This window comes from Coturnix japonica, chromosome 5 (assembly GCF_054131305.1).
Source record: "Coturnix japonica strain WE chromosome 5, WE-NBRP24, whole genome shotgun sequence".
NCBI lineage: Eukaryota > Metazoa > Chordata > Aves > Galliformes > Phasianidae > Coturnix > Coturnix japonica.
The window spans coordinates 42,386,185-42,406,294 of NC_140667.1; the positions used below are offsets into that span (position 1 = coordinate 42,386,185).

At 36.6% G+C, this 20,110-nt stretch overlaps 1 protein-coding gene across 6 annotated transcripts in view; it reads right to left on the minus strand.

Annotated features, from left to right (window-relative positions):
* RPS6KA5 (ribosomal protein S6 kinase A5) overlaps positions 1–20,110 on the minus strand; it is a 57,964-nt gene that overhangs the window by 20,645 nt on the left and 17,209 nt on the right. For 3 of the 6 annotated variants that reach the window (XR_014946768.1, XM_015865277.3, XM_085549354.1), the window contains exons 3-6: positions 15,860–16,078; positions 13,221–13,336; positions 12,638–12,745; positions 869–952 (exon numbers count right to left, since the gene is read on the minus strand). Coding sequence is in view for 5 of the 6 variants with exons in the window: in XM_015865277.3 (XP_015720763.1) it covers positions 869–952; positions 12,638–12,745; positions 13,221–13,336; positions 15,860–16,078 (527 nt within the window). In the remaining variant the exon portion in view is untranslated. Of the gene's footprint in view, positions 1–868; positions 953–1,642; positions 1,771–12,637; positions 12,746–13,220; positions 13,337–15,859; positions 16,079–19,248; positions 19,337–20,110 lie in introns of those variants that run through there. The other 3 variants (XM_085549353.1, XM_085549352.1, XM_032444882.2) reach the window with 3 other exon arrangements.

The window sequence follows — 20,110 nt, forward strand, 5'->3', positions numbered from 1 at the left end:
AGAATGAACAGAGAGAGAAGAAAGGACCTTCTAAGGCAAAGTCAAACTGAGTTCAGTAATTTAGGAGAAGGAAATAGAGGGTGATGTAAATTTTTCCAGTGCTTAAATGGTCTACTGTAAGAAGAACTGCGATCAACTGTATTCAAGGACACCCAACAGAAAACAAATCAATCTACCACAAAACATCAAAGATTAGATATTCTCAAAAAATTTTCAGTGCACCAAGTAATTGGAATAATTTATCCTGAAATACTGTAGAACTCTGTCTGTGGAGTAGGGTTGGTGAAGGTCTCGTTTCAGATATCATCTGTGAATAATGGTCATCTTAAGCTTCGCCATTAATTACTGGCACTGTAATTCATATTAAAACTTGTGCCTCGAGCTAAACTGCATTTTTTTTTGGATAACCCAAGATCACTTCCTGACCATACGTTAATAACTCCCTTGAGATCTCTTGAAAGATAACGGACTTACCTGATGTACAATTAAAAAGTGTATCAGAATTAGTCACAAAGCAGTTGTTTTTTTCCACTCTAAACAGTTCAAGTAAAAGGAAGTAAGTATGAGTCAAACTTTTTTTTTTTGTCCTACTGTATGTTTAGGATAAAATATGAAGAGAAAAAAAGAGCCTCCATAGCTTTAGAAATACACCTTTTACTTTGATTAAAAACTAACTTTAGAATAAAAATAATTATATTGATGCTGTTAAATAAAGGCAATAATTAATTAATATTAGGACAACTTGAAATAATGCATATTTTTAAGTGAGGCACCATCTCATTCTATATCAAAAATAACTTCAAAAAGAAAACAGCATCAGCATTGCCCTAATATTTAACTTCTAAGTTCGTTACAACAAAGAGCATACCTTATCATGTCCTGTATCTCCTCCTCTTACGATATCTGGAGCCATGTATTCTATTGTTCCACAGAAAGAATATGCTCTCTCATTCTATTTAAAAAAAAAAAAAAAAAAGGAAGTAAAATATGTATCAAATAGTAATATTGTACAAATCATATGGGACAAATATGGCTAATCTTCCAAGAAGCTGGCAGCAATTCTTCTCCACATAGCTCAGAACTGCTAGCTAAACAATACATAGAGCTATATAACACAACACTATGGAATATTTAATCTTCTACCAAAACAAAAAAAAAACAAAAAACAAAAAAACCAAAACCAAAAAAAAAAACCATTGTAATATAAGCACACAAAAAAGTAATACGTTGCTATTTTAAAAATATTCCTCTAAATGATCCCTTTCATTTCAAAGCATAATACGGATATGTATTCTGAAGGCTGCAATATCAATACTCTAACAACAAGCAAAACCTTTAAGTTGAGTAATTCACTGTAAGCTGTACGATGTGACTAAATTATATAAAAGATTCTTCATGTTTCTCTTTTTTAGGAATTTATTATGACTTCTAAAAAAGTAATTCCCTTCTGCAACACACACAAAAACCCACAATATTCTCTCAAGAAGAGAACTGTTGAGGTGAGAGACAAGAGAGAAAAAGTGAAAGACAGAAAGAGCTGTGACTTTAATTTTATCCTATACACTCTAATTATTGTTCTGATTATGCTCAAAACTAAGCTGCTTTCACAGGCATGTATAATCATTCCCTGTTAGTGATTTACCTTTGAGGTCAACATGAGGTCATGCTGTACCTTGCTAATGACGAAAGCACATGTGTTTGGGCCATGCAACTTTGTTCCTCCCTTATCCTTCATGCTTCTAGCATTTTGGGGAGAGATCCTGACAGGTCCTTTAAAGAAGAGTGTTCAAAAAAGCAAATATTTCAAAAGTCAGGTTTTACATCTGTAGACTCAGATTTGGAGTTTAAAACAGGTGCTATTCAATGTACTGCACTAATGAGAGCAAGCGTCTAAAAATAGGAATAGTGCTCAGTTTTATTGTGAGGCATTAAAAAAATATATAAAAATCAGTCAACCAGCATATTTTTATACTTTGTTTATTAAAATACATATACTGTGACTGCTGGGGGTGCTTTGCTAAAATTCTGAACTTAAAGTAGTTCTGGGCCTCATTTGGTTCAAATATTAACTTAATAGACTGAGACAAAGTCATAAAAATGATAAACTTTCCATGATACTTTCTTTTTCACATAAGTATTATTTCTCTTCTAATATCTTTCTCAGTACCTGTTACCAACAAGAAACACCCAGAAGTGAAAACAAACTAAAAAGTAAGAAAACTCAACCCCTCATCCCAGCAGCAGCCAACAGGAAGCTATTAACGTAAAGCTCTGTTCACTCTTCCTTATACTCTGGGAGGAGAGGAGGGAGGAAGGGAAGGAAGAAAAAGGAAGGAGACTAAAAAGACAAAATGAAACATTTCTTCAAGTGCTACCTATCCAAAGAATAAAGACAACACAGCCACACCGAGCTTAGTGAAAACAATTTGTAATGTTTATACTTCAAGTAAATTGATGATTGCTATATCATTGAGTTAGCTGCAAATTCAATAGCCTATTCTTCAAAAATAGGGTTTTGTCTCCAGCGTGCACAGTAAAACTAGGTTTTGAGTCCCTGTGATGACAAGAAAGAGATTGGGGATGTATATATAAACGTATACAGTGGTACAGCAGAATGCTTAGTATCTCTCCAGTCTCTAGCACTGGGATACTCCTTGTGCTGTTAAGAAGGCTCACTGAAAACATCTCAAAACATACTAAATTATTTTATTACTGGTACTTTTTGAAGAACAATTACAACCCATCAAATAACAAATCATGAACAGGACTTCCAATTATATTTATTTTTTAGCTTTTTGTGTTATTCAAAAATAAGATATGCATTATTAAATAGTTATTATTTAACAAAATTTATAATTCAAGATGAAATACTGAGTCGCAAGAACAACACTTGAAAATTAGTTACTTCCTTCTTAAATTATTGTATAAGTTTTTGGGGTTTTTTTGCAGTCCCTTGCAAAATTCAATTTCCCAAATTAATTTTGAATGCTTCGCTAAGTGTATCCTTGTAAATCTTTACTTATAATTCAATTTCAATGTAACAGTGTCATACTGGAAGGGACAAAGAGTTTATTATAAATCAAAAACACTCTGGGATAAACTTTTAATGAGGTTCATAAAAATCCCAACTTCTTTTTCCCATGTATGTAAGTGGTTTTATCCTTTATAACTTGATTCCTTCCCAGTTTAACAGCAGTCTCCTGCTAAAACTCCAAGGCTGAACAGAGCCAAGAAAAGGAAAGCAGATGTTTATTAGAAGCAGATTCTAAGCAAAAAATTAGATAGAAAATTGACAAAGTTAAGTAAGAAGAAAAAAAAAAAAACAGCCACTGAGTGTTTTCTTCATAGTCAGTATTGATTTGCCATTAAAAACACTAACTTTCATATGTCAGAACCCCCTTCTGGAAACACCTTTTGACTGTTAAAAGGAGACAAGAAAGAAATAAATTGATATCAACTAGTCATCATTTCTCAGTTAACCATACACACATAATAAAAAGAAACCAAACTAAACCAAGGTGAGGATGGTGAGACACTGGAAATGGTTGCCCAGAGAGGCAGCAGATGCCCCTTCACTGTAAGCATTCAAGGCCAGGCTGGACAGGGCTTTGAACAACCTGGTCCAGTGGGAGATGTCTCTGCCTACAGCAAGGGGGATGGAACTACACAATCTCAAAGGTCCCTCCCAATCCAAACCATTATATAATTTGTTTGCTTGTTTCTTTATTAAGTTCAGCAGCATAGGGCACATTCCCCTAATTTCCTTGCAATCATTCTGCCTAATTTGAGTGTCCTAGAGAAGCAATAAAGGACACACTTTTAGCACCACATCTCCATGACTTCTGCAACATTTGCACTGCACATTCTACCAGAATATGCCTTTCTGCATCCTGTTTCCATTTTCCCTGATCAAAACAAGAAATAGCATATTTGCCTTCCAAACAGGAAACAAGGATAGCACTGAGCCACATAGTAACCAAGGCTGCTGTCCTAAAGGATAGAGAATTGGAACCCTGTGATTGGTCAAGATGGAGGTGGAATATGGGTTATCATTTGACCTGGGAAAGTAACTACAATGAAGAAAAAAAAAAAACCTTAAGTGCCACCAGAAGAATAGAGACCTTGAAAGATCGTGCTCTTGCTGACCATCATTTGGCCCTACTTTAAAATCAAGGAACACTAGGCAGGCATTAAAACTGCAAAAAGATCCAGAAGAGACAAGCATAAACGTTCTTCCCTACAGAAGGAGGGCTTGTGGCCTTTGGAGTCCTGTGATAAGCTCTCCAATCAAGAGAAATGGCAAACATTAAATCTGGCAAAAGCAGGAGGAAGAAACTCCAGTTCCCCACAGAGAATAACTGAACTAACCACTTCTGTCAAAATATACTCTACAACTGGAGAGTTTCTGAAGGGTGGAGGTGTAGAAACAACTCAGGTGTCTTAAAATAGTCATTCTCAGTTGCAGATATGCTTTACAACGTGCATCACTGCTCTAATAGACGCTTAGATCCTACAGCCCTGTGGCTTACTTTATTCACAACAGCCTTTGTGCAAACATACTTCAGCCGAAGGATTGGCCAGATATTCAGTGAAGCCACTCTTTTCAGCATTTACAATAACGACCCACTTCTCCAGCTGCATGAAAGGTCACCTTTGACAGAAAAACACAACAACAAAAAAGCCAGAAAAACAGATTCCTTCTGTTCTCCAGCTATTTCATGTGCTTTGCTTATAGCCAAGATGGACTTCTACTCCAAACATCAGCTGTGACACATTCTGAAGGCATACTGCATTCCTATGAGATATGAAAACTGAGACCTTAAGTGAATTTTCCAGTGTTTGTTGTTTTGTTTGTTTTACAAGAAAGCTAGTCTTCTAGACTTCTCCAAATATTCTTTAACACTATATGCTTAGTAACATCTTGCTAATAAAAAAAACTATGCAAGGACAGAGATGAAAGAGTTCTGTGCACTTGGCCCTCACTAGTAGATCTGTATGTAAAGCACAAAACATGGGTTATAGCTTGATTGTGAAAGTGATGTCAGTACCCTCAAGATCTGGCAAAAGAGCTTAGCTGCTACAGGATAATAATTTAAAGCAAAGCCTGATAAATTTCATGTGAACTGTCCATGATATAAATAAAATACTGAATTTGGAGGAAAAATTTCAATTCTATTAAAAATACTTGAAAGGAAGGGGCATGGTAATTTTACAGCTGATAAAAAGAATATGCTAATGAAACAGCAAAGACTAAATGAAATTTCACAAAATATACTGTTCATAGAGAAAGAAAAGTATTGCTGTGCAATGTAGTGTTTTATGTACCAGTTCTGCAACTGAAATCTGTACCTGAATAACATCAAGCAGGAAGGTGCAACAGAAGGGAACAAAGTAGCCTAGAAAGAAGCCAGCTGAAGGCATTGTAGATTGCTCTCAAGACTGGCTCTATACAAGTTTATTTGTTTTTAAATCTCCGATCCAGACAAGAATTACGTGTTGAGTTGTCATATTTGTTCAGTGTAGAAATAATAGAATTGCCATGTCTGCTTTGGATGTGTTCTCCCACAGATTTCAGCAACATTCCAATAGAATTCCTTGTCTTGTCCAAACTCGTTAGTTGGCAAGCTAAAATGCTTTGTTCTGACTTCACCATTATAAAGGTTTCAAAATGCTATGACCCAGCAAGACAAGACAAATTGTTACTGCTGTTCGAAGTACTCTGAAATTGCATAGCAAGTTTAAACAAAGTTTTTGAGTCTGAAATAAATAGTCTTTCCACTAAAAGTGAAAGTCAATCTCAAGAGATCACAAGATTTCTCTTACCAAGTCGATGAAAAACCAAGGAGATGAAAACCACAGTTTAGCTAAAGCCCTTCATATCTTTAGCAATCGCTAAGCAGTCACCTAGCAGATTATATCTCAAGTGAATGCATATACAGGGTAAGTTGTATGAGCAACTACTCATGCAAGTTTCAAATTCTTTTAAATACTTAGGGTGGTAGATCAGTAAAATTCATCACTCTTCCATGAATGTCTCTCACCTACGATAACATGGTAGCTGTTTGCATGTAATACATGCAACGACATGATTTAAAGTTTCAGGCCCATCTTTTTTGGAATTGTTTAATTTATAATCAAAGCAAACACCTTGTTTTGACTTTGTTTAGTGAAAAATCATTCTAGAAAATGCAAACTTGTAATCTTGATTGTTACAAATTGTATCGTTTCCAAGTCAAGGGGACTCTGATACTGAAAAACTCCTATAGGGAAGATAACAATGTTTCATTTTTGCAGTCAAGTTTCCTAGGAAAGTCCACCAGCCTCCCCTGAAAGAACTGAGAGACAGTTTCTCCCTCCTGCAGTGAGACTGGAGCATAGCATATCTCCTGGCATAGAAAATACAATATTTCCTTGATGTACAGAAAGTTACAAAATTGAAGGTATTCAGAAGGCTTCATCAGTTTTTTTTATAATACAATAAAGGCAACTTAACACAGAAGATTCTTCACAAAGAACTGGCTTCAGATTCTTCACGAAGAACTGGCTTTTCTTGGCATTTCTGATGTTGGCAGAAAGGCTACTATGAAACACACTGAATAACTGAATATCATCAGCCTTTAACAGCACTAATAAGAACCTGCAGCGGTCCCAGCAGTCTTTGGACAAACACTTGTAATTAATACCTGGCTAGGACCAGGTTCAGCATCTGTACCTCAGCTAGCGGTGGACAAATAAACCCAAATCAAGTTTGCATGTTACATTTCCAAAGAAACATCTCACTGAAGAGGATAAGGCAGTGAAACAAACACTAATTCCAAACCAAAAAACAGCAACAAGAGGTAGTGGTACTGGAAACATGTTAAGCAGGCAGCAAATCCTCTTGAAGAACAATGGTAATGCATTTCTGTGATGTTTCTACAATCTTTGTGTGTGTGTGTTTATCAGTATCAGTTTTAAAATAGTTTCAACTACAGCAGTACGGCCAATGGCTCCTTGCATCTCAAAGTTTTACCAATTTCTCAGTTAATCAGAAAAACAAACAAACAAACAAAAAAACATTTCAGATGAGCTACACAAACTAAATTTAGAGTTCTGCTTTCAAATGAGACGTGGAACTAGACTAATGAATGTCTCAAGCAAGAACAAGATTTGTTTGCCAGCAACTGCCATCAGAACAGACACTTCTAAGAAGCAGAGCAAGAACAGCTAAACCTACCAGTGAAGGTTCCACAAGCCAGGTAAGAAGTGCATCTTGTACAGCTGTGGTCCCAACACACATCCTAGTGCAAAACTAAGCTCTTATCAAGGAAGTGCTTTCACAGGTTTAGACCACAGCTATACCCACTTCTGAAACGCAATGCAATTGCACTTATGCAAAGAAATCTTTAAGCCAGTCACTAATGATGGATCTGTAAAGCAAATAACCAAGAGAAAAGAAATAAAGAATCACATTCTTGCAGGTTCAAAGATATTCAGAAACAGCACCTTATTGCGTGGGAGGAATGCAAGTATGCACCACTTTCAGCCTTAATGAACATTTTGTTCTGGATTCTTCTCAAAATTCCTTGTTTTGGATAACTTGTTTTCTATAACATCATCTTTTAATAAGAGAGTAAGAGTACCACAAGAGAGAATAAGAGAGTTGAAAGCAAAATCTGAAAAGAAATCCCTCTTGCTTCAAACAGAAGTGCAGTTACAAGGTATAAAAGAGAATTCATTCTGCAAAGAGCTCTACTAGCTCACTGTAAAGCCTTTGACAATTTTGTAAAAAGAGAATATAAATAAAAAAGCATACAAAATGCCCAAGACACGCACCTTTATTTCCCCTGCAAAGCAAGAACAGAATATTTTCCAAAGTTGACTGCCAACGTATTATTCTAGTATGTGATAGATGACAACAGTATGTTTCACACACAAGTCAAAATCCTCCCTCCCCCCCCAAAAAAAGCATCATTTTTAAGTGACGTATTACGACATATAAAACCATACACTGTTAATAGCAATTTGAGATTTTGGCATAAAAACCTAGACAATATATTTTGTGCTCCAGTCCTCTGCTTTACTATTTCATGCTAGAAAAGCATCAATACTTATGTGACAAGGGACAAATAGTCATCCAATCACTGATTAACTGGTTCTGCAATTAAGTGAGTCTTACCCTGCAGTTATGCAATTTCAGAGTGTTTTATATGTTATTCTACAATTCCTTATGCCTAATCTAAACCTCCTCTGGTACAACATGTGGCCATTTCTTCAGGTCCTGTTTGTTGCTTGGGAGAAGAGGCCAAGCCATTCCTCATCACAACCTCCCTTCAGGAAGATGTAGAGTGCAATGAGGTCTCTCCTGAGCCTCTTCTCCTCCAGACTAAACAATCCCAGCTCCTTCAGCTGCCCCTCATAAGACTTGTGCTCCAGACCCCTCACCAAATTTGTTACCCTTCTCTGGACACATTCCAGGGCCTCAGTGTCTTTCTTATAATGAGGGGTCCAAAACTGAACACAATACTTGAGGTGCAGCCTCACCAGGCTGAGCACAGGGGGATGATTAACTCTCTGCTCCTGCTGGCCACGCTATTTCTAATGCGGACCAGGATGCTGTTGGCCTTCTTGCCCACCTGGGCACACTGTCGGTTTGTGTTCAGCCAAGCATCGACCAACACCCCCAGGTCCCTTTCCTCTTCACAGTCATCCAGCCACTCATCCCCAAGCCGATAGCATTGCATAGGGTTACTGTGGTCAAACTGCAGGACCTTGCACTTGGCCTTGTTGAACCTCATCCCATTCACCTAATCCCAGTGATCCAGCTTATCTAGATCCTTCTGAAGGGCCCCCCTACCCTCAGGCAGAGGGTTAACTCCATTAACCACTACAAGTTGGGCATGGCCCTCCAGCCAGTTCCTTACCCAAAGAGGGATATACTCGTCCAGGCCACAGGCAGCCAGAGACAGTGACAAAGGCTTTGCTGAAGTCCAGGTAGACTGCATCAACAGCCTTTCCCTCACCTACCAGTCTGGTCATCCAGTCTTAGAAAGAAATAGGGGTGGTCAAGCAGGACCTGCCCTTCATGAACCCCTGCTGACTGGGCCTGAGTCCCGGGATGCCACACACGTGCTGTGTGATCTCACCCAAGATGATTTGCTCCATAACTTTCCCTGGTACCAAGGTCAGGCTGATGGGCCTGTAGTTCCCTGGATCCTCCTTACAGCCCTTCTTGTAGATGGGAATCATGTTGGCAAGCCCCCAGTCCTCTGGGACCTCTCCAAATAACCAGGAACGCTGGTAGATGGCAGAGAACAGATCGGCAATCACTTCCACCAACTCCCTCAGTAGAACCAAAAATTTTTACCTAGCACTATTTCATACCCTTTTCCAGAATAACAGTAGTAACGATAGACTGTCCTGATAGGATCTATGACCTGTATTAACTTCTGGGGACTAACTTGAGTATTCATTCTTTTATACATTTTCCTTTTTCAAGAATCAGTGAATAACTCCTTAATCAAAACACAAGCAGATACAGCAACTCATCAGCAGTACAGATTTTAACTTGTTTTTGCAATGGAGTAGTCAAGGTTCAGAGCATTCACTCTTTCCATGATCAGACATCATCACTTCAATTGGACAATTATGAAGATTTTAAAAATGAAGTGTACAGCTGATTTACCAGGCCATTCAAGTGAGTTCATACAGCACTAAAAGAAAATCAAGTTGTAGTCAGTTTCCCCACCATTCTTGACTACATCTGCAGTGCTCTAAGAATGCATATGAATCATCTAACAAAATCCACAGGGAGCTAACAATCTTTTCATTCTTTTTCTTTTAATGAAGTCTTTTAAGACTACATACTACTTTTTCTTCCAGAACAAAGCATTCACTCAACCAGCTAATAACTGAAAACAGCAATTCAACAATGAAGAGCATCTAACAGTTGCAACTATGTTTGCAACTCTGATCAAAAGATTTTTGGATGAGAAAGCAACTGTATATCTAAACTACTCACAGAACTGTATTACTATTCACACTAAGAATTATAAACATAACTACACAGGTATCCAACTGCCAAAAACCAGACAATTCAATCATTCCTCACAGAAAATATCTACCTTAGTAATTACTGAAGTATTTGTATTCTATGTACTCTCAGATACACTGTTTGAAGATTGACAGCCTTCAGTACTTACTACACAATATCCTTCATCTTTATTAAGTAAACACAAAAATTACAAAACAAGACTAAGGTAATGCAGAAGATGTGTATCAACACAGCAGACTTGAGCATTCCACTGCATTCCAGATGAAAACCATTGTTACAGGATTTAATTAACAAGAAAAAAATGCTAATTATGATGCATGATCCAATAAATTGCTACCACAATAATTCAGTGAATGTGTTCAGATTAAGCATCTATATGCACATCATTCTAAAACACTACATTTAAGATAGTTATGGAAGTGAAACTGTCAGAAAAATTATTAAAAATAAATTAGCACTTCAACAATAAATATTAAAATGAAGTCCAAAGTCGATGAGTGGGCTAAACTGATATTAACCAAATCAAAATAATTCCAGCATATAAGTAGAACTGTTAAGACAAAAATATATCAAAATGACTAAAATGACTAAAATTACGGTCAGTCATCCTAAATATTGATATACTGCCCAAGAAATAGGATGTCAAGTAACAAATCTCAGCATTCTTTTTAAAATTATTTGTTATGTTTTAAAACCCATAACACCAACATGATTGTACCTAAGCAGTAAGAGCTGAAGACATTTCAATACAAAATCTATTTCTCTTATATATTTTTTTCCTCAAGATGAATGATTTATAATAGCACAATCTGCAAATAAATGCTATATCCCACTTAAACACAAACTTAAACTACGATGTATTGAAGCAGAAGGCTAAAGCGTTTTCCCCCCTTCCAACCTTAAATCATCATTGCAGCTAAGACTGTACCCAATACAAAGTTATCATTCATTCCAATTTCTCCAGCCCTTACCTAAGCCCATTTTGCACTTAGATTAATCAAATTGTTTGTGTTCATGAAATATTAAGTATTGTTTAGATATCAGGAATCACTTCACATCTAAATAACTTGCCATGCTGAGCAATAAAAATAACAATAATAATCAACTTTTATTCAACTACTTTATTCAGGCCAAGTTGTTTCTTCTTGCATGAAAACAGAATGGATTTCAGTCAGAGAACATTAAATGACCAAGCAGCAAGACCGTATTAATTTAAATAATGGAGAAAAAGGAATCAGATTCACAGTGTGAGGAAAAGCTGCCAGGTATCCCTGTTGCTTATCCAAATCTTCACTTCATAGAATGGCCTGGGTTGAAAAGGACCATAAAGATGATCCAGTTTCAACCCCCCTGCCATGGGCAGGGTCACCAACCACTTCACTTTTTCTTGCATTGTTTATAAAGAACATCCTAAAGGTGAGCACAGATGAGAAGAAATCTTCTTAAAGCCACCTGTTTTGAGACTTCTAAAGATTCTGACTCAATATAATACATTTTTATCATAGGAAAGATTTCCACCTCATTCAACGCCTAGAGGACAACATAGTGTATTCCATCTCCTACACCTACTATATAGTATCTCTCAACTCTGAGCAGGCCCTACTCTCTTCTGTCACACCTTTTACTTTACTGTCATTCTCTGCTGAAAACTCTCTCTTCTTATTCCCTTGCTGGAAGCACACTGGTCTGACAAACTGCTGCTGCTAACTCTTTGTTGTGCTACTTGATCCTCTTCTTGGCTTCACTCTATAATTTAAGGGGAATATACTGACAGTATTTGTACTACTACTCTGCTTCAGAAACTAACATTTTAAGTCTTTTAAAATGTTGCCATCCAAACCCCACCAGGCTCAATTAGGAATTAAAATATTCTAGAGGAAACTACCAGCTACCTATTTTTAGAAAACCCCTTTGTTGCATCTAACAAAGACTTTCAAATTTGCAGTCCCATATTTCAACATCTCTGACACCTAAAGTGAAAGCCAGAAAAAATCTATTTTAAAATTCTCTCAACAGCAAAATCCTATGCAACTTTGACTCTCTGAAATCTAAAAAGAGTATTTGGAGATAAAACCATACCTTACAAATAATTAATGCCAACAGACAGTGATCACTGTGTTAGGCACTATGTATTTAGGAGATAAGCTTTTAACCTAAAAAGCTTGCAATTAAGCTTATCAAAGGTGACATGTATGTGAGAAAAATACAAGATAATAATACAACAATTATCATTAGCCTAAGTAAGAGTCATAGCATACCATTTGCCTAGTCACTGCAAAGTATTAGCACAGACAAACATTTTAGAAAGGCATCTAAGAATGACAACCTAAATGGCTTTTCTGACTTCCACCGATCTCCTTCTGCACGTAAAGGGCAGCACAAGGGAGCATGAAGACATTTCAGGGAAAACTAGAACAGATTAACGTGTCTAGAAACATTGGTAAGCCAAATTGAAAGCTTAAAATCCTGTAAACTGAGACTACTAGATAATGTTCTTTAAAAGACAATGTGGAGAAGACAATGCTACCATGATTGCAGGGAGACTGAATCTGATTGTGGTCATGCTGGATTCTGTATTCAACAACTGGAAACTCAAATACTCACCTCATCAGTAAGAAACTCCTTACTCAGACCAAAGTCTGTCAGCACCACATGGCCATCAGAATCCAGGAGAATATTCTCAAGTTTTATATCACGATATATAATTCCCAACTGCAAACAGAATTTAAATATTTCCAAATAAGTGCAACCACATCAAAGAGACACTTAATGCAGTTAAAGGTTAAGTAAATGAAATTCCCATTTCATTTTTCATTCCCAAAGAGCTTTTTCACTGCATCAAAACAGGGAGAACTGAACAACAGCACAACGCAAACACTGATCATGCTTACCATAAATTAGGTTTCCTGACAAATTCAACCATTTTATAGAGATTATTAAAAATTAACCATAATTTGTCAATAATGATTCTTTACACATAGGCAAGAATGTGTAATCTTCATCTGGTGCACATGAATACACATTTTATTAGAAAGTATATTTAATTACTCAATTAATTTATCCCATTTGTAAAACGTCTTTGCATTTAAGACTAAACAAATTATCCTGACTTTATATGGTGTGAAAGAACACAGATGTAGCACAAAATCAGCCTGCAGTATCTACTAAGAGGATAAACTCACTTTACCTTGTGAAGATGTTCAAGCGCCAAAACAATTTCCCCAATGTAAATTTGCACCTCATTTTCTGAGAATCTCTCTCTTTGTGAAAGATGAGTAAACAGTTCTCCTCCATTTATATAGTCTAAAATGTAGAGCAAAGAACACATACATTCACTTTCTGACAACTTAATTTCCTTATTAAATAACTTAGAGCACCAATTAATAATGTACTAAGATGTGCTGGGATCAGATGATTTTATTGTACCATTTCAACTGCAGTATTTCATTGGGCTGTACTATCCATAATTTCCTTGAGTGATAGAATAGTGCCAACTTAAATAAGCAGCAAAGCCATAAACTGAACCTCAACTATCCATTAGTTATAAAGATCTGTCATTTAGTTTGCAGAAATCTGTTTTTCAGTTTTTCAGGAAAAAAACCAACAATAACAGTGATACCTGTGAATATTTGTAAACCCTTATGAAATATTTAAGTCCAGCAAGTCACACTGACATTATAAAAGGCAATTCAAAAGAACAGCTATTGGGTGAAATAGTCAGCTATGAAGGTTAAAATCTGTAATTGCCTATAAATGGAATGAGAATAGCAAAACTTATTCAAGGAGATTATTTCCACATATATTCTCATCTGGAAATCACACTTCCATTATCTGCAGGACATGATGGGGTGGGTTTTCCCCACTCAGGGAGGAGGAAACAAAAACAACAGTTCTTCACTGTAACTCAAACCCACTTTAGACATAAACTCACTAATTCTAGCAGAGCACATTAAAGTCATTCATCATTTATCAATGTTGATCTGTTAGAACAGGTCCAGAAGAGGGCCATGAAGATGGGCAAAAGGCTGGAGCGCCTCTCCTGCAAAGATAAACTGATGCAACTGGGTTTGTTCAGCTTGGAGAACAGAAGGCTCCAGGAGATCTCACTGTAGCCTTCTGGCACTTATAAACAGGAAAAAGACTTCTGATGTGGCCTGACAGGTGTTTAAACTACGGGAAGGAAAGATTTAGATTAGAAGTTGGGAAAATTTTCACTCAGAGGGTTCTGAGGCACTGGAACAACCTGCCCAGAGAAGCTGTGGATGCCCCAATCCCTGGTGGCATTCAAGGCTAGGTTGGATAGAGCCCTGGGCAGCCCACTCTGGTGGGGGGCAGCTCTGATCACAGCAGTGGGTTGGTACTACATGCGCTTTAAGGTCCCTTTCAACCTAAGCTATTCTGTGATCATACTAGCTTGAAGTTCATCTAAAGACTTAAATCAGCTCCAAACCCTGGTTCTGGAGTGCTGTTAGAAATGCAACTGTATGCCTGCAATTGATTCAGATTAAATGCACGTGCCCAGTTAGTGCTATCTACTACATGATGTTCTTCGAAACTACCATGCTCCTTCCAATTTGACTCTAATGAGCACATAATCCCAACTTTCTAATTTTCCTTTAAGATGTCCTCACTTTCTTCTCACAACTCTAATTTTTGGAGAAAAAAAATCATAAAGGATAATCTATAAATACCACAATAACTGAAAATGATACCCTGAATATTGAAGGTTGACATGAAAAACCACAATGCTATTGGTGCATTTCCAGTTTCTGCTTTGTCTCTAGCATCCTTCAGCCTCTGATAATATTTTATATACGCTTTGGGGTCCTTATCAAAGGAATCTGTCAAAACCATTCTCACACTTTTCAACAAGAACCTAGCGAATACCTCATTTAAACTGAAATTCCTCAGGCAACAGTTTTATCCCACTGTAATATATGAAACTGTGTTAAGTATATAGAACACCTTCCTAAGAACTGACAGCTAGTGGGAGAGGATTCATACAACAAGCTTGCAAATGCTAGACAAATAGATGTGGAAAGCAAAGCGGCAAGGACAGAAGATCATTCTAATAATCTAACAAAAATTGTTATTTCATTACCAAGCATCTCTTGTAAATGGGCATTTAGAAAAGTTAAAGTAATTTACCAAAACAAAGTATAACTGTACAAAAGCAAGTAACAGATCAGAGTTAAAAACAGAACAAACTGAAATATGCAGAATGTTTGAACCAAGACGGCCCCAAAAATAAAGACACATTCACTTGTGCCACCTTGCCAATAACCTCTGTACTACATACACAATGGCATGATACAGAGAGAATAAAAAAATCATTTTAATGTTCACAAAAACATTTTCATTTGTAGTAGCAATTGGAGATTTTGCAGCAAACTAAAGCATGCTATAGTGGTTTAAAAAAAAAAAAACAAAAACAAAACAAAAAAACACCTAGAAGATGCCACTTCTGTATGCAGCAAAGCGCAAGAAAATGGTACTTTTAGTAATCTCTGTTTTAAGCAGTGACCATACCAGTAACTTACATGCAACAAAACTAGCATAACGCTTTTATTTTCCCCCCCCTTAAGTCACAGCAGAGGACTGAAGTTCAAACAGGAAAACCACAAATAAAGGCACTGTTGAAGGCAAACGGTATTTTACTTCCTATGCCCTCCCATACAACCTCCAAATACACAGTACTTAAGTCCACATAAAAAAAAAAAAAACAACAACCTAAAACCATTAAGGAGATATAAGGATAGATTATATATTTGATCATCATACTTTATTTTTCATTAATAAAATAGTTCAGTCCTGAAAAGTACTTACCTAAAATGAGATGAAGCTTTGTATCTGTCTGGAAGGCATAATGCAGTGTGACTAAAAATGGTGACTGCCTAATGTGTTCCAATACTTGTCGTTCTGTCCTTGTGTGCTCAGTTGTTTTGGCTTTTTGAACTATCGTTGCTTTCTTCAGTACTTTCATGGCATACAGCTTTCCAGCATCGTGGCCACTTACTTTCCTTACTAGGAACACTTTTCCATATGCTTAAAAGAGAAGAGCGGGAAGAGAAACAGTTAGACTACAAATCTGGCAGATATCTTTATCTTACTGCTGATTATTAACGTTTCACAATATTTCTCATTTGGTCCTTATTTCAATTATTCTTTATTATGCCAGCACCAAATTACCAAAAGCTCATTTTCAAAAAGCCAACATAGTATTGAGAACATCAGAAATTTAAGTCTGTTCTGGACCTAAAGGAGAAGAAGCCAGGGGAATGCTTTCAAAATCAGTTTCCTGCACACAAGCAGGAAAAAAAGTCACCAGGATCAAAAGACAGTCATTACAGTCATTCCAGACTCCTAAAGCACTGAATCTAAGTGTTCTGTTCACATATTGGTTAAAAAGACACACTACACTGGAGTAACTAGGAAGCAGCAAATACGGAGTTGTTTGTTGTTGTTTTTAAATCAAAATGTTCTTATAGATCAATAAATTTGATGTCTCTACAACACAAAGCTGTAAGAGTAGCAATTCAATTTAGCGCAAACATGAACAAGATAATATGTTAAAGAATCAAGTTACATTTGAAGATGTAATTATTACTTCTATTAATAAATTGCTTAAAGGAATCCTGAAGAAAGGAGCATAATACACCTGACTTATCTAGGTTTCTAAAGTACGTATGTCTCCTTAATCTTAAAAATCTTAAATCTTAAAAACATTACACAATTGCAGTTCAAAGAGGGGGGCTTCCCATCAATTAAGAACACATCAGCAACCCAAAAAATATTAAAAAAAAATAAAAAGGTTAAAAGTAAATATTCAGCTTTTGAGATGAAAAGAGGACACCACAAGAATTTGTCCTGCATGATTCAGTCATATCTAAACTAGAGTGAGGAAGTTAGTGCTAAGTACTACCACAGATATCAAAACTGACTGCTAAAACGGCAGAAACAATATCAAAATAATAAGTAGCTGAATAATAGCGCGGCAGATAAAATTCCAAGCCAGTAAATTAGTAATCCATGTGAAGTAAGATAATCATCAATTGGACATACTTTTCTAACTGTTAAAAATTAAAACTGCCATTACTATAGACACTACAATGACAAACTAGACCTCAATGGCTAGTGATAAGCCTAATGGCAAATAGCATGGGAGACATTTAGCACAGTACATACAGTACTAAAGGGGGAAAACCACACAGCACAAAACCAGAACTCTCTTCTGCTGCAGTATGAAATCTTCATGCATTCCCATCTCCAGTAATGCACACTATTTCAGACCTACTTTCTTCTGCCCCCAGAAATAAAAAGTACAGAAGTTCAAGTTGCAGAGACAAATTACACAGATTATTCTAAGTACAAATAGAACCGAACACAGTCGTCTTATTCAGCCTGACAAAAGTAGAATACTGGAGACGCTAAAAAGTTAATCCAAAAACCTGCAAGAGGGTAAGCAAAGAACTATTTTTCATTATTTCTACAAATAAGTTAAAAAAAAAAAAAATCATCAGGTATCAAAACTAAGAATCACACAGCACAAATATTCAAATAAGCTTTGAAATCTCTGCCGCATCATGTTACAGATGCCAGAAGCGTAGATGACTTCAAAAAGATTATATAAATCCTCAATGGAGAGGAATTTACAGAAAGTATTGCAGAACACACACAGTCTCCAGCTCAGGCAGGCCCCAAGCTGCAGCCTGCTACAGGCGCATGAACAAACCATCACTGCATGCCTCTCCATGTTCTTCCAGAGTCACGAGAGACAGAGCCCTGAGCCAGCAGGGTGTTTGGCATAACCCTTGAGGGGCCATTATCATCACATCACATTCCCAAAGAGAGCCCTGAAGCATCTCAAAGCTATAAATGCACTACATAGAATACAGCGTCCTGATGGGAGACACTGATCTTTAACCATGCTGCATAGCAGATACAGCTCCAAAAACAAAAGTGTGCAAACCTAGTTTTTTCCTAGATAGGTAAAAGTACTGATTTACCAAAAGAAATACTTCATTTTTATCTCTACTTGTTAAGAACAGCAGGAAAAAAAACAGAATAGGTTAATTTAAAGCCTTATCTGATACAGGTGATGGATATGAGACAGCAGGACATTTCCTCTGCTCCCCCCCCCCTCCCCCGCCCCAAAGACATTCAGTATTACACAGCACTACCCAGCTTCTGCTGCAGTTCTTCTGTAGTGAGCCTGTAAGTTGGACTCAGCATCCAAAGCTGGTCATCAAGAAACAGGACCTATAAGACCACCACAGGAAAAAGGGTATGGGCCGTAAATCCTCTCATGATGTACAGGGACAAATGATTTGAATCGAAGTTGTACGTATCACTTCTCACGTTATTCACCTATTTTCCAATACTGAATGCTGAATTATTTTTAGCATCTGAAAAAACAGGTACTACAATTGATAGGATTGCTTTTAAAGAAAACCAAACCAAACCCCAAACCAACACAACTGCTTCCACAAATGCTATTTACGTCTGTTTGAGTTACTACTCAAAAAAAAAGAAAATTAAGATATTTTCTCAACATCCAAAATCCAGCATGAAGAATGGCTTTAGCTTGTTTCTCAACTGCTTAAGGGAACAGGCCCAACTCTCACTGATTTCCAGCTGGAGCAAGATCTTTAACTTCCTTCTGTCTCTTTAAAAAGCACAGGCTACAGCAGTGTGACACAGAAGCTTACCTATGTTCCCAGGATACAACAGGTCTACCAGAAATGTTGGAGAATGTTAGGTTACATGAAATTAATTGAAAGCCTCTGCATTTTAACAGTTAGCTATATTTACTGATTGTACCTTAATGCATCTCAAGCGGCAGCACACCAGTATTGTATTAACCACATGCTTCTACAGCTTTAAATAAAGCGTATAAGAAAATTATCCAGTAAACGTATGAGCTACACAGAAGTCCCTAAAAACTATACCAGTGTTAACTTAAAAGAATCTGCAATACAGAGCTTTACCATGGTATACATTTCTTCAGGAATCTGAAAATGACTGACAGCACAACGAAGCTTCTCAATAGTTTCATGAGGATAAACCTTAAGTAGCACTATTTTAATCAAATGACTCATGACATATTCAACACCAGTGCCACCATAAGAAACCTACTTAAAAAAGACAGCACTGTTGCAGCCATGTGAGTGGCAGCAAGGAGAAGGTATGTGAGCTTATGGCAAGAATGCTCTTACCTGGTAATCTTATTTCAGAAAAGCTTTTTATCTCTCTCAAAGGACCACATTTTGTTGTTCATCCTCATAAAAATACTCGAGACGTATACTAATTTAAGGCAGAAATAGTTAGTCAGCAATACAGTCCCCACAGGGAATCACACATATGCAGACACCAAATATTTGATCCCAAAATTAATTAAAAATGTATTAAATTAGAGAAGAACTAAAAGACTACATGAAGTATGCATAAATAAACTGTATAGGACTGATTCTTATGGTTTATTAAGTGGAGCAAGACAAGTAATGAAGGTGATGGCACATTGATATGGATATCAGCCCTTATACAAACAGGGGTTAAGACTTCTTTTGATAAATACCTTTTTCACAAGTACATAGTCATACATACTACTGTATGTAACAATTCAGCAAGTAATTAGAATATTCATTTATTGAAAGCCAATGAACTAGAAACATTTTTGTTTCTGTCATAAAGCCATTACATCACGCCAGCTAATTCTAACACCAAAAAAAGAAAAGGAGCAATTCCTACTGTTTATAGCACACAATTGTTTTTGTGCTCTTTTAAATCCACTAAAACTTGATATTCATATACAGAAAAGCTTAAAGTAGTATTTTTTAAGTGCTAACACAAGGAACGCTTCTTAAATTACATTTTTACTGTCAGTGTAAGAACAAACATGATACAGCAGTAGCAAAAGGCTCAGAGGAACAAGATATCTAATATATGAATACATTTCACTATTCCTGTATGAACACGTGCCTTATGACCAATTTCCTCTGAACTTCTTGTTGTTGACAGTGCATAAATTAATATAATTAAACAATTCTGAGGCAGAACTCCTACTGCACAGAAACTTGT